The sequence below is a fragment of the Mytilus trossulus genome, chromosome 1, assembly GCF_036588685.1.
Source record: "Mytilus trossulus isolate FHL-02 chromosome 1, PNRI_Mtr1.1.1.hap1, whole genome shotgun sequence".
Lineage (NCBI taxonomy): Eukaryota > Metazoa > Mollusca > Bivalvia > Mytilida > Mytilidae > Mytilus > Mytilus trossulus.
Genome location: NC_086373.1, coordinates 7,408,249 through 7,420,594, shown reverse-complemented (window position 1 = coordinate 7,420,594; position 12,346 = coordinate 7,408,249). Strand labels below are relative to the sequence as shown.

The 12,346-nt window shown below is 32.0% G+C and overlaps 1 protein-coding gene across 1 annotated transcript; it reads left to right on the top strand.

Annotated features, from left to right (window-relative positions):
* Positions 1-4,295: 4,295 nt before the first annotated feature.
* Positions 4,296-10,726, top strand: LOC134713907 (cyanocobalamin reductase / alkylcobalamin dealkylase-like). Its single transcript, XM_063575190.1, has 4 exons — positions 4,296-4,492; positions 8,389-8,583; positions 9,238-9,393; positions 9,932-10,726. The coding sequence occupies exons 1-4, from the start codon at positions 4,388-4,390 to the stop codon at positions 10,256-10,258; spliced, it is 783 nt and encodes a 260-aa protein (XP_063431260.1). The 5' UTR covers positions 4,296-4,387; the 3' UTR covers positions 10,259-10,726.
* Positions 10,727-12,346: the final 1,620 nt, after the last annotated feature.

Below are 12,346 nucleotides of genomic sequence, written 5' to 3'. Positions count from 1 at the left end.
TTATCTAGCCGCAGGACAATAAGTTGTATAAAAGTATTTCAATTGCTCTGATATTGCACCATAATGTTTATATCATTAAGTAGAAGGTTAAGGGTTATGGGGCAAACAGCCTAGGAATTAAGGGCCAAAAAATATTTTTTTATAGTTTTGGGCTAATAACTTATGTATAACTATATGGATCTCTCTGACATTGTACCACAAGATTCAATAAAACGAAGGGAAGGCTTGGATTCAGTGTGGAGTTAATATCCCTGAACATTTAGGAATAAGGGGCCTAAAAAGAGGTATTTTTCAAGTTTACAGACAATAGCTTGTGTTTAAGTGTATGGATCTCTCTGAAATTATACTACAAGCTTTCTTACTACAAAGGAAAGGCTGGAATTGAGTTTTGGTTCTAAAAGGGGGGTCAATAAGTAAGGGGTCAAAAGGGGGGACCAAAAAAGCATTTTTTGTAGTTTTCAGTCAATAACTTGTGTTGAAGTGAATAAATCTCTCTGAAATTATACCACAAGTTTCCATACTACAAAGGGATGGCTATGGGGTTATGGCTCAAATCATAAACCAATTAGGGGCTAAAAAGGAGGGAAAACAAGGGTTTTTTTCTGGTTAAAAGACAATTTAAGCAGTGTAAGGGAGGTAATCCAATAAACAATTTAAAGAATTCTGTCATATATATTTTTGAATACTTGATTACCTCCCTTATTATTTTTCTCATTTCAGATTTCAGAAATCAAACAGAATTTTTTATTCAATTATTTTTTTGGAGGGGATTTATATTCAACAGCACAGAAGCAAAACAAAAATCTGTTTTACAAGTCACCTTGACCTTTGACATTGACCCAAAAAACGGGAGGCTGTTGCTGTTTTCTTATATCTCCCATCTGTAAAAGCTTCATTCCAAGCCAAACGAGAAACTGGAAAACCTTGGAACAGTATATCACTATGTATATGTTCCTGGGAAAACAATTATTAAATCGACGAAAAACTTACAATTCTATGGTATAAGAAAAACACGAGCAAAAGAAAAATTAAAGTAAGCAAAACATAAAAAAAGAAAACTAAACAAAGACTGAGCAAAACGAACCCCTCCTAAAACAGGGGTTGGTTACAGGTATTCCAGAAGGGTACGCAGATCCTGTTGCTCAGGTAAATTTTACTCTACATCAATAAGTTTGATCCCCTTTCTTATATAATCTTTATTTTTTTTCAATCAAGCAAGAGGTTCTCTGGTTATCATCAGGAAACCATTTGTTTTGGACATGAACGGACTGACCGATTTGTATATGCTACAGAACTTTAGTATAAATATAACCTGTGTTTAGTTATTTTACTTATTTAAACAATAGACTTGAAGGACAAATATTACCATTAAGGATAGGATGTAAAGTGACATGTTGAAGTATTGAGACTGCTCCTATCGTCCATAGTTCCATTTTAGAGTGGATATCAAATTTAACTTTATGCAAACGTGTACATATTAAAGTAACGTTCCATATGAAATAAGAGACTTCAAACCAATATTTCATTTTGCACCCATCACTATACACAAAATCTAGTCGACGAAATAGCAAACAAAATCATTTGAAATAACTCATAATATACTCATTATAAAAAATGTATCTCCATTTTTGTCGAGCCAGTGCGATTTTTAGCACAAAAGCGAGACAGCGATCCAAAATTCCGTCGTCGTCGTCGGCGGCTGTGGCGTCCACAAATAGGAAGATGTGGTGTGAGTGCCAATGAGAAAACTCTCCATCCAAATAACAATTTAAAAAAAAAGTAAACCATTATATGTCAATGTACGGCCTTCAACACGGAGCCTTGGCTCACACCGAACAACAAGCTATAAATGGCCCCAACATTACTAGTGTAAAACCATTCAAACGGGGAAACCAACGGTCTAATTCATAAAATAGTATCCAGATATAATTTTTTTTTAAAGTCATATGAAACGAGTGAGTGGTGAAAAATAATGTTTGTCCAATTCTTGAACCAATGCATGTATACATCATAAACTTAGTCCTCTGTGCACGATTTTATCATTATTTTCACAAATATATCATATAATCGTCAATTTTTTTTTCTCTCTGTTTGTTATGATTTAACAAATATGGCTGCTCATTAAATGCCGTGTTTTGAAGCCGAGTTTTACCGATTGTTACCTTATAGTAAACAAATCACAAAAAGCATGGGTATTGAGGACGTGTTTAACGTGTATAATCAGATATTTGTTTAGCAAGCAAGCAATTAAATATAAGTAAACTTCTCCTAAATGTGGACAAATTAAAGAATTTTCCTCAGAAAAAAGTATATGTACATAAGTTGTATAATGAAAACTATCCATTTAGTTATAAAAAACATTTGCATAATTTTTTTTAATTTGAGATTTCTTATGACTTTAATCTGTTTCTATCAATAGGTATTTTACTAATATTAAATGGACTGATGTTTTCTGCCAGTTAACACTAGATTCACTTTGTGGCTAAAGTTATTAGTTTAAACATATTATTCATAGTGGATTGGGAAACAAGTTATTGCAACTTATATTTATCCCTTTCCACTTTGCGGGTGCGAGTGCTGCCTTGTAGCAGCATTAGCCTGCTCTTTTTCGAAATCTACAAGGGTGTCTTTTACGTGCAAGATATGTGGCTCTGTTAATACGGGTCAGCCATTTATTGTCCCCTTCCGACGGACTATCGATCATCGTTTCTTCAAAACCATTCTCGCAAATGGAGAGCCGAAAATGTTTTTGAAATTTTAATAACTTTCTTTAAACTATCCTGGAACTCTACCAAACTTGGACAGAATCTTGTTTGTGGTTATAAGATAGTATCCAGAAGGAAATTTTGAAATAATGTATTTACTCTTTTTCCGTATTGTCGAGCCTGTAACTGTTGTTGCAGAAAGGTCGACATAGGAATCAGCGGCGGCGGCTACAGCTACTGCGGCGGCGTAAGCTAACTTCTTTAAAGCTTTATATTTTAGAAGGTGGAAGACCTGGATGCTTTCTACTTTGTATATGGATGCCTCATGTTGCGAAGTTTCTGTCAGCTTTAGATTTTTTGTAATGTTAAATTCTCTCTTATTATAAGTAATAGGATAATTATATTTGGTAAGTGCGTACCTTGCAAGGTTCTCATGTCCGTCAGACAGTTTTCACTTGACCTCGACCTCATTGCATAGATCAGTGAACAAGGTTAAGTTCAGTGGCGGATCCAGGATTTTTCATAAGTGGGGGCCCGCTCCAGTCACGCTTTGAACAGTGATTCCCTATATAAGCAACCAAATTTTTTTCCAAAAAGGGGGGGGGGCCCGGGCCCCCCCCTAAATCCGCCTCTGAAGTTTTGTACATGTCTAACTGTCAGGTGTCATCTGACCTTGACCTCATTTTCATGGTTCAGTGGTTATATTTAAGTTTTAGTGTTTTGATCTGTTTTTCTTATACTGTATGCAATAGGTTTACTAAATTTGGTTTATGGACGTACTGTTAGGTGTCATCTGACCGTGACCTCATTTTCATGCTTCAGTGGTCAAAGTAAGGATTTGAGTTTTGGTATTTTTTCTAATACTATATGCAATAGGTCAACTATACCTACGTACGGTTGCGGGAATTCTCGCTACATTGAATACCCATGGGTGGCCTTCGGCTGTTGTCTGCTCTGTGGTCGGGTTCTTGTCTCTTTGACACATTCCCCATTTCCTTTCTTGATTATATATTTGGTGTATGGAAATATTTTATGATCTATATGTCAGTACCGCGTGTTTTATTTGACTTTTGCCTCATTTTCACGGTTCATTGCTCAGTGTTAAGTGTTAGTGTTTTTGGTCTGTTTTACTTAAATTTTAAGCAATAGGTCAACTCTATTTGTTGTATGAAAGAATTGTTAGCTGTACATTCCCGCCTGGCATGGTTCATCTGACCTTCACCTTATTTTCATGGTTCATTAGTCAATGTTTAGTTTTCTTGGTTAATGTTAAGTTTATGTGACAGTTGTAATAAAGCTTCATATTTAGGAATATCACATTATATCAATGATCATCAATGATTAGTAAAGTAGGCGAGACATTTAAGTGTATAAACGGACTTTTTCTTCCAATTAACATAACATTTTTTTATTATTAATATTTTTTTATGATTTAAAAAAAAATGGGAGGGGGCAAGGGGTATTTTATTCAGTCTATAAACAGATCAGACATAAATGTAGTTTCGCTTACTGTGCAAAAAAAAGAAAGATTTACAAACAATCACTGACCGTCGTTGTCTATATTGTTATGTTGGTATTAGTTAGATTTACGACATTTAATCCAGTCTATTACCAAATAATCTTGTTCAGGATTTCCTGCTGTCAGTCTTAAAAATTAAACTGACAATCTCAGTTAAAGTAGTATGACCGGTAAAAACAAAATCATGGACATTTCTGAGCTGAATATATTAACAAGATCTATTTCAAAAGAACTTGAATGCACAGGATTCGAAGTTAAACCCTTCAAGGTAATGCCACGTACCAAAATTATATACAAAAAATATACAGCATTTTAAATACTTTCATAGAATAATTTTCATAGAAACTGATCGTTTGAAAATTAAAATCAACTATCAGGAATTGTTTTTCTTAAGAACGTGATGAATTTCCCATTTAAAAATAATAGCTCCTAGTGTTTTTGCATATTATACAAGTGTCTGTTAACAACGAGTGATTGATCAGTGCACACAGGATCAATCATCAAAAATTCATGATTCATCAAAACTAAAATTTTACCAACAATTTCATAATTCAAAGCAGCGTAGTTCTTATGTTGATGTTCTAAGTAATAGATTAGAAAGGTCATCTCTGTGTAAAATTAGATTGAGTGCACACAATCTTGCTATTGAAAAGGGGCGATATCTAGGTTTAGCCACCGACGAACGAGTTTGTAATGTATGTAAATCAGGTGAGGTAGAAGATGAAAATCACTTTTTACTGAAATGTGAATTTTTTTCAAACTATAGATTTAACTTTAAAAATAAGATATTAAATATACTTCCTACATGTTGTAGTGAAAATCAGCTAAATATTAATAGTTGTATTAATAGTAATTCTTTAAAAGTCCTGAAAGTGACTAGTTCTTATATACATAAATGTCTGATGTATAGAAACGAGATTTTAGCTTCTCATTTATAACATATTTAAATACTAGTAAATGTATGCTGTATTCATTGTTGTAATGCACTGTAATATGGGCCTTTGCCAATTATTGTAATTGTGTTTGTGCCAATAAAATATTTGTATTTGTATTTGTTATATAAGATACAGTACCTGCATATTTTTGCTATATATTCATATAAAAACATTTTTTTCCAAAAAAATATTTTGAGGGCATTTAATGATCCCATTTATGGTTGGATTTTGAACAACAAGGCCTTTAAAGACGTATTATTGGCTAAAGAATGTTTGTTTATTTGGTAATAGTTTTATCTTCAGGTGTTTTTCTTTTCTCTCTATATGTGAACACATACACTATTTTTTAGTAATTTAATTTGGTTGAATATATAGCGAATTTCTGAACAAAAAAAAAATATTTGTGTTTATTTTGTGAAAAAATGAAAATGATCCACAAAAAAATATAACCAAATAAACAAATAAACCTGTGACAATTTTGCCTCTATTGGAACCAAGTTGCTTAAATTCAAACCAAAAATTACCCCAAAATATTTTTTTAGGGGAATCTGATCCTATGCTCTATACAATATATAGTGAAAAATCTCAAGTGACGAATACTTATGGCCACACTCTGTATGTCACTTTGTCAATCTTTAGTTTGTCTAATACATGTACTAGTACTTGAACATGTTGAATAAGTAAATTTGTCAAATTCATATTATCTTTGCAAGGTTTAAATACTCATCGCTCCTGTTTCTTCAATAAATTCATTAAATGTATGCTAGTATCTTAAATTTTAATATAATCCAGGCCTGAAATTTAAAGAGTTCTTTTTTAAAGTAAAAAATTTCTGAAACATTTTTAGGTCAGATCTAAACAAACTTCTCATACATTTTTGGGAACTTTGCAAGATCTTCAATAAATACCAATACTTTCTAAACATTAAGTTATGTATAATTAAAGGCCTGTAAATAGACTGATTTCTTTTATAACATATACTTCCATGAATAGAATAAACATATAAGTTATAGGAATACAACCAAACACTTTATAATCAGAATAAAATTTGACATTCTTACTTTTGCACAAATGTATTTAAAAAAAAATCTGAATGACCATGGGAGATAACTCTAGATTTCTATAATGAGTTTAAAGTTACTTTAAAGTTACCACTTTCTGTATTTAAATATTTTATGTCTTGTATAAGCATAACATCTAATTTGATGTACCTTCTCACTTAATTTGTACTCTAAGGGTGAAAGTATATCCCAGAGATCTGCATTAGTGAACATGTCACGTTATTGTTTGAATTTCCATTTAGTTAAGACTTCAGAAAAACCTTATGGAGCAACACAGATTTTTTTTTTAAAACCTGATGTATAGTAGATGGTTTAACATTTATTCTATGTAAAAAAAAATACAGATTTTTTCTAAATAAACCAATGATCCACTTTAATACATTCTGACTAAAACTGAGTTATACCAGATGCTCCGCAGGGTGCATCTCTATACAACCGCAGAGGTTGGACCCTGTAAAGTTGGGGCAGGTATGGATGCAACATTCAAGCTTGATACAGCTCTGAATTTGGATTGTAATTAAATAGTTGACACAGCAAAGGTTTCTGACACAGAATGAATGTGGTATAAAGAACTTTTTGCTTTTGAGCAATACACTACATGCACTATGCTGTTGAATGTAAATCCCCTCAAAAAAAAAAATTGAAGAAAATTCTTTTTCATTTCTGAAATCTGAAATGAGAAAAATTTAACCCCCACCCTCCCAATTTTTTTCACCTCCCCAATCCCTTATTCCAAAAATAATCTCAATTCAAGTTTCTAATTTAAGTTGGCAACAATAATTACTCATTTAAATACATTATAATGTATTAAAATATAAAATTACTTTCAGTCATGATTAAAATCAATATTAATTAACAGTAACTTAAAATTTACAACTACACATCTCAAGACAATTGTCACTTCCCTTAACATAATTTTCAGGCAGTGTAAGGGAGGTAATCAAGTAATTTAACATATACTGCAGTATTCTTTAAATTTTAATTGGAATTGTATTACCTCCCTTACATATAAACTGCTTTTAAATTGGCTGAATTGTCCTTTAACTAGAAAAACCCCTGTCACCCCCCCCCCCCCCCCTTTTTGCCCCTAATTGCTTAATGATTTAATTCATAACCCCCTATAACCATCCCATTGTAGTATAGAAAATTGTATAATTTCAGAGAGATTTATACTCTTAAACACAAGTAATTGAATGAAAACTGCAAAAGGCCCCTTTTTTGTCCCTTCACTTCTTGAAACCCCCCTTGCAGCATGTACCCAAAAACTCAATTCGAGCCTTTTCTTTGTAGTAAGAAACCTTGTAGTATAATTTCATAGAGATCCATACACTTAAACACAAGATATTGTCTGTAAACTAGAAAAATGCTTCTTTTTGGCCTCTTTTTCCTCAATGTTCTGTCGTTCAGGGATATTAACCTCAAACTTACACTTAGCCTTCCCTTCATTATATGGAAACTTGTGGTACAATGTCAGAGTTAAAAATAGGTTATTGTCCTGAAACTTTAAAAAAAGGCTTGTTTTTGGCCCCTTTTGGGCCCTTAATTCCTAGACTGTTTGCCCCATACCCCTTAAAATAAAAACCAACCTTCTACTTAATGGTATGAACATTGTGGTACAATTTCAGAGTAATTGAAATGCTTATACACAACTTATTGTCCTGAAACTAGATAAATGTATATTTTGGACCCTTATGGGCCCCTAATTCCTAAACCAATGGGACCATAACCCCCAAAATCAATCCCAACCTTCCTATTGTGGTTATAAACATTGCTAAATTTTTTTCTGTTTCCTTATACTAGTACTAAAGTTATTATCAAGAAACCATCAGTTTTCGAACAATGCTGCCAAAGATTGCGCTGACAACGATGTGATACCAGTATACGACCCCAAAATTTTTTGCAGATGGATAAAAAGTAACTTGATATAAATAAGATTACTTAGAGGTGTGGATATAATGAGTGCCTATAGAGTCAGCTCAACATCCAAAATCACAATTTGTAAAAAGTTAAAAATTATAGATCAAAGCTTGGTTGTTTTTTTCTGACATTGCAACATTCAATAGAATTTCTCAAGGTAATCACTAACACTAAGAAAAATATGTGTTTGGTACTTTATATTGCCTTTGTCTCAGAATGTGACATAGTCTCTTTGTTTACTATATTTTCAGATTGGATGGTATAATGATAAAGTGGATAAAAGATTTATACTGCCAGAGACCTATGATACAATTGGATATTTGATCATTAGTACCCCTTCTATGTTTGAGAATGCTTTCTTACCATTTATCAGCAGACAAGAATGTACTGGTGTCAAAGATCCATTAGATCAGTGTGTGGCTCATTATTTCCAACAGATTAAACAGGTGAGTGATATTTACATTATACTCTATAAATGTTGCATTACAACAATATGAACAATCAGCATGAATAAAATCCATGATCACTGCAAATATATTACCAGTTGTCAAAAATCTTAAGTTTGTGTACATATAATGTTGGGGTTGTTCTTGTTGTTCTACTGTCTTTGTATACCTTTAGTTTTAAAATTTGCACTGTAAAAAAGTTGATACAGTCTGCTAAATATCTATGTCTCTGGTTTATAATTATATGTGTCCCCTTCTGTCATTGATATAAACTGTTATAGTATCAAAGATTTCAGTTGAAACATTTGGCAAACTGTTTAACATCTGCATCTCTAAATACATTTTTTAAACAATTTAGCAATTTGTACAAAGAAAAAATAGTTTCGTTCTGTAATGGATGAACATTGATGAGACAGAAAGAAAAAAGCTCACAAAAAAATATTATTATTAATTTAGTTATTTGTGGCTCTCATTGTAAGACCTCATTCAACATTTTAAAGGTTATTCTAGGCATGCTACAAGCAATATCAATTAAATTCAATTCAATTTTATGTCAATAAATTATACATGTATGTTAAATCACTATGTTTATTTTATAACTTAACATGTATATTTATCATATTTAAATTATATTTGTTTTATTTTCTTTTACAGAAATTTCCCAATTTCGACATAGAATCAATACACGACTATGAGCTTCATCCAAACCACAGACCCAAAGTTTTGGTGCAGACTGTAGCCCATGTCTCTGGGGCGGCTTATTTTTATCAAAGATCAGATGTTTCTGAAGATCCTTGGGACACAAAAAAGGTAGTTATTCTTTTATATCCTACCTTCTATTTATACTTGAGAATTCAATTGGTTGTGCAATGTCATGTGACAATAGTGTATATTCATTACAGGGAATTGTAGACAACTCTCGAGTTCGATGCATTTCCGTCAAAAGCTTAAATGAACATCATTTGTGGGTGTAGGGCTGTTGTCACTTCTGTTCTCATGTTGAGCGAGTGGTTGGAAAACTATGATGCTATATTTTACAAAATAATTCTGGAAATCTAATTCTCATAATTGACAATCAGCACTGCTGTCATTAGGGAATTAAGTACCTACAGAATAATCATTATTTCTAGTTTATCCTGCACGATGACGATCACTAAGACACTTGATGAAAGTCATTAGTGCAGGGATACAGGCGATCCCCTATATTTGGTAAATGACGTCATAAAGGTGCAGGCATTATTAATGATTTTTTTCCCATGAAGGACAAACTCGAAAGTGGTCTTATTCTTTTACATGGCATGCTTTTTGTCTAGATTGATTTTTTAACCAACTATTTATTTTGTTACAGAAGATGTGTGGCGTCTGTATTCATCCACAATATGGAGGCTGGTTTGCCCTACGAGGAGTTCTTATATTTAAAAACATTGAATGTCCAAGTCTCATACAAGAAAACCCAATAGATATCATTTCAACTCGTGAAAAGAGAATAGAACTTTTGGAAAAGTTTAATTATTGTTGGCAAGACTGGACTTACAGAGATCTAACAGAAACCATTGAAAAATATTCTGAAGACCAAAAACAATATTTCGCCACTCTTCCTAAAGATAGAAAAGAACTAATTTTATCTCTGAAGAGTAAAATAAAATTACAAAGTGAAGAAATTAGAGGATCGTAAAAATTGTTCTTTTATATATAAACATTTAAATTATCATATTTTGTTTCACCTTTTTACAAGGGTTATTCTTGTATGTTAAATCGTCAGAAGATTTTATTTGATGCTTTTTTAAACTGTTAACTTTGTTAAATTTTGTGGCATATTGAAATGGCTTATATATTTTTTAAGTTAAACATCAAGTAGATTTTAATTTTAGCAGACAAGCAAGTGATATGGCGTTGTATTATATTCAATATTCGTCAATGCGTTTGCCTAGGTTAAATCTTGATGCATCAAGTTGAGATGTAACATTTTATTGATAAATGTAGTTCTTTTCAAATATATATGTTATTTTTTATTTGTTTATCACAAATCATTTTGTACTGGTTAAAAAAACAACCTTTATATATTATATTAGAGGGATTTGTTCTAAAATAAATTCAACCATTAATTTATTGATTATGAAATAGGAATAAATATATTTTGATATCAGTCTGTTTGTTGTATATTTCATAATAGAATTGACCATTGCATGCTTTGAGTGATTCATTAGAAATTTTAAGGCAAAATCAAGTTAAAAATTAAGAGGGCATTTAACATTTGTAAAATCCTGAGTTATGTCCCTTATCAGTGCAGAAAATAATCAAATTTGTGGTTCAGCTTCCTACAAAGAATTTCTAAATTAAGCATATTGATTATTAGATGGTTTCAGTGGCAATTAAATAATACAAATGTATATTACATGTGCTTTTACCAAGTAAGATTATCTGGACCCTGTGTGTTTTTCTGTATTTTTTCGGAATTTTAGTGGTAGATGCAGTCTGATGTACTGCCTAGTATTTATAGTGATTCTTGTTATACCCTTGACAAAGCATATTTAGGAAATGTATTATCTCAGTAACATAATGCAGGAAGACAAGTTATCATACCAAGACACATTATGTTGACTCCAATCATCCTACCATTCCTCCCATTACTAAATATAGTGTGCTTGGCAGCATCTCTGATTTGACTAGGTATATTACAGCAACAAAATTAACTGTAGGAGAGTTGTCTCATTGACAATCATACCATATCCTTTTTTAAAATATAACATATATGACACGATAGAAATATCATTAGACATAGATGTGATCTTGATAGTAGGAAAACAGACAAATCTTCAGGTAAGTTAATTATAAAAATAAGAAGATTTGGTATGATTGCCAATGAGACAACTCTACACAAGTGACCAAATGACACAGAAGATTAACACTTATAGGTCACTGTATGGACTTCAACAATGAGTAAAAGCCATACTGTATTGTCTGCTATACAAAGGCTCAGAAATAACCAATAAAAAACAATTGAACAAGACAAGAATGCACTCCCTGAAATGTCTCACCTTCTTTACTAATCATTGAATTTATGTATATAAAATACTAAATATAAAGCTTTACTACAAGTAACATATAAACTTGATAAATACATGTTCAACTTACAATCATTCAATAAAGTTTCAAAAAAACAGTCATAAACAGGAAAACTTAACATTGACCAATAAACCATGCCAGAATGACATGTACTGTCAATCTATGCATTAAATATATTTGACTTATTGCTAATAGTATCTAAGAGACAAACTTAACTATGAAAACTTAACATTGACTATTGAACCATGAAAATGAGATAAAGGTCAGATGATACCTGCCAGACAGACATATTCACCTCAGTTGTGAAACAGGATCCAGAAATTACCATAGGTGGGGAATCACTGGCTGCTTACGAGAGTGATTGCTACTCTAACACTTAGTGATTCCCTATGTAACCAACCAAAATAGGGGGAAATTGAATACTAGTAAATAACACTCAAAATTAAACATTTTGTTTTCAATGCTTGTGCTTAATTGTTATTCAAAATGCCCGAGTAATTTGTGAGTTATACCTAGGCGAGCACTTAACATAGAATGGCTTTACCATTCTGTCACATGCACCACTACCGTCAGAGCAAATATTTTCATCTGCAAGACCAATTTTTATTATTCAAACAATAGTTGACAAGAAAATGATCCAAACAAAATAATTTGTTGCATCCTCTCGTTACCCTTAGTGAAAAGTTCAACCTCTAAT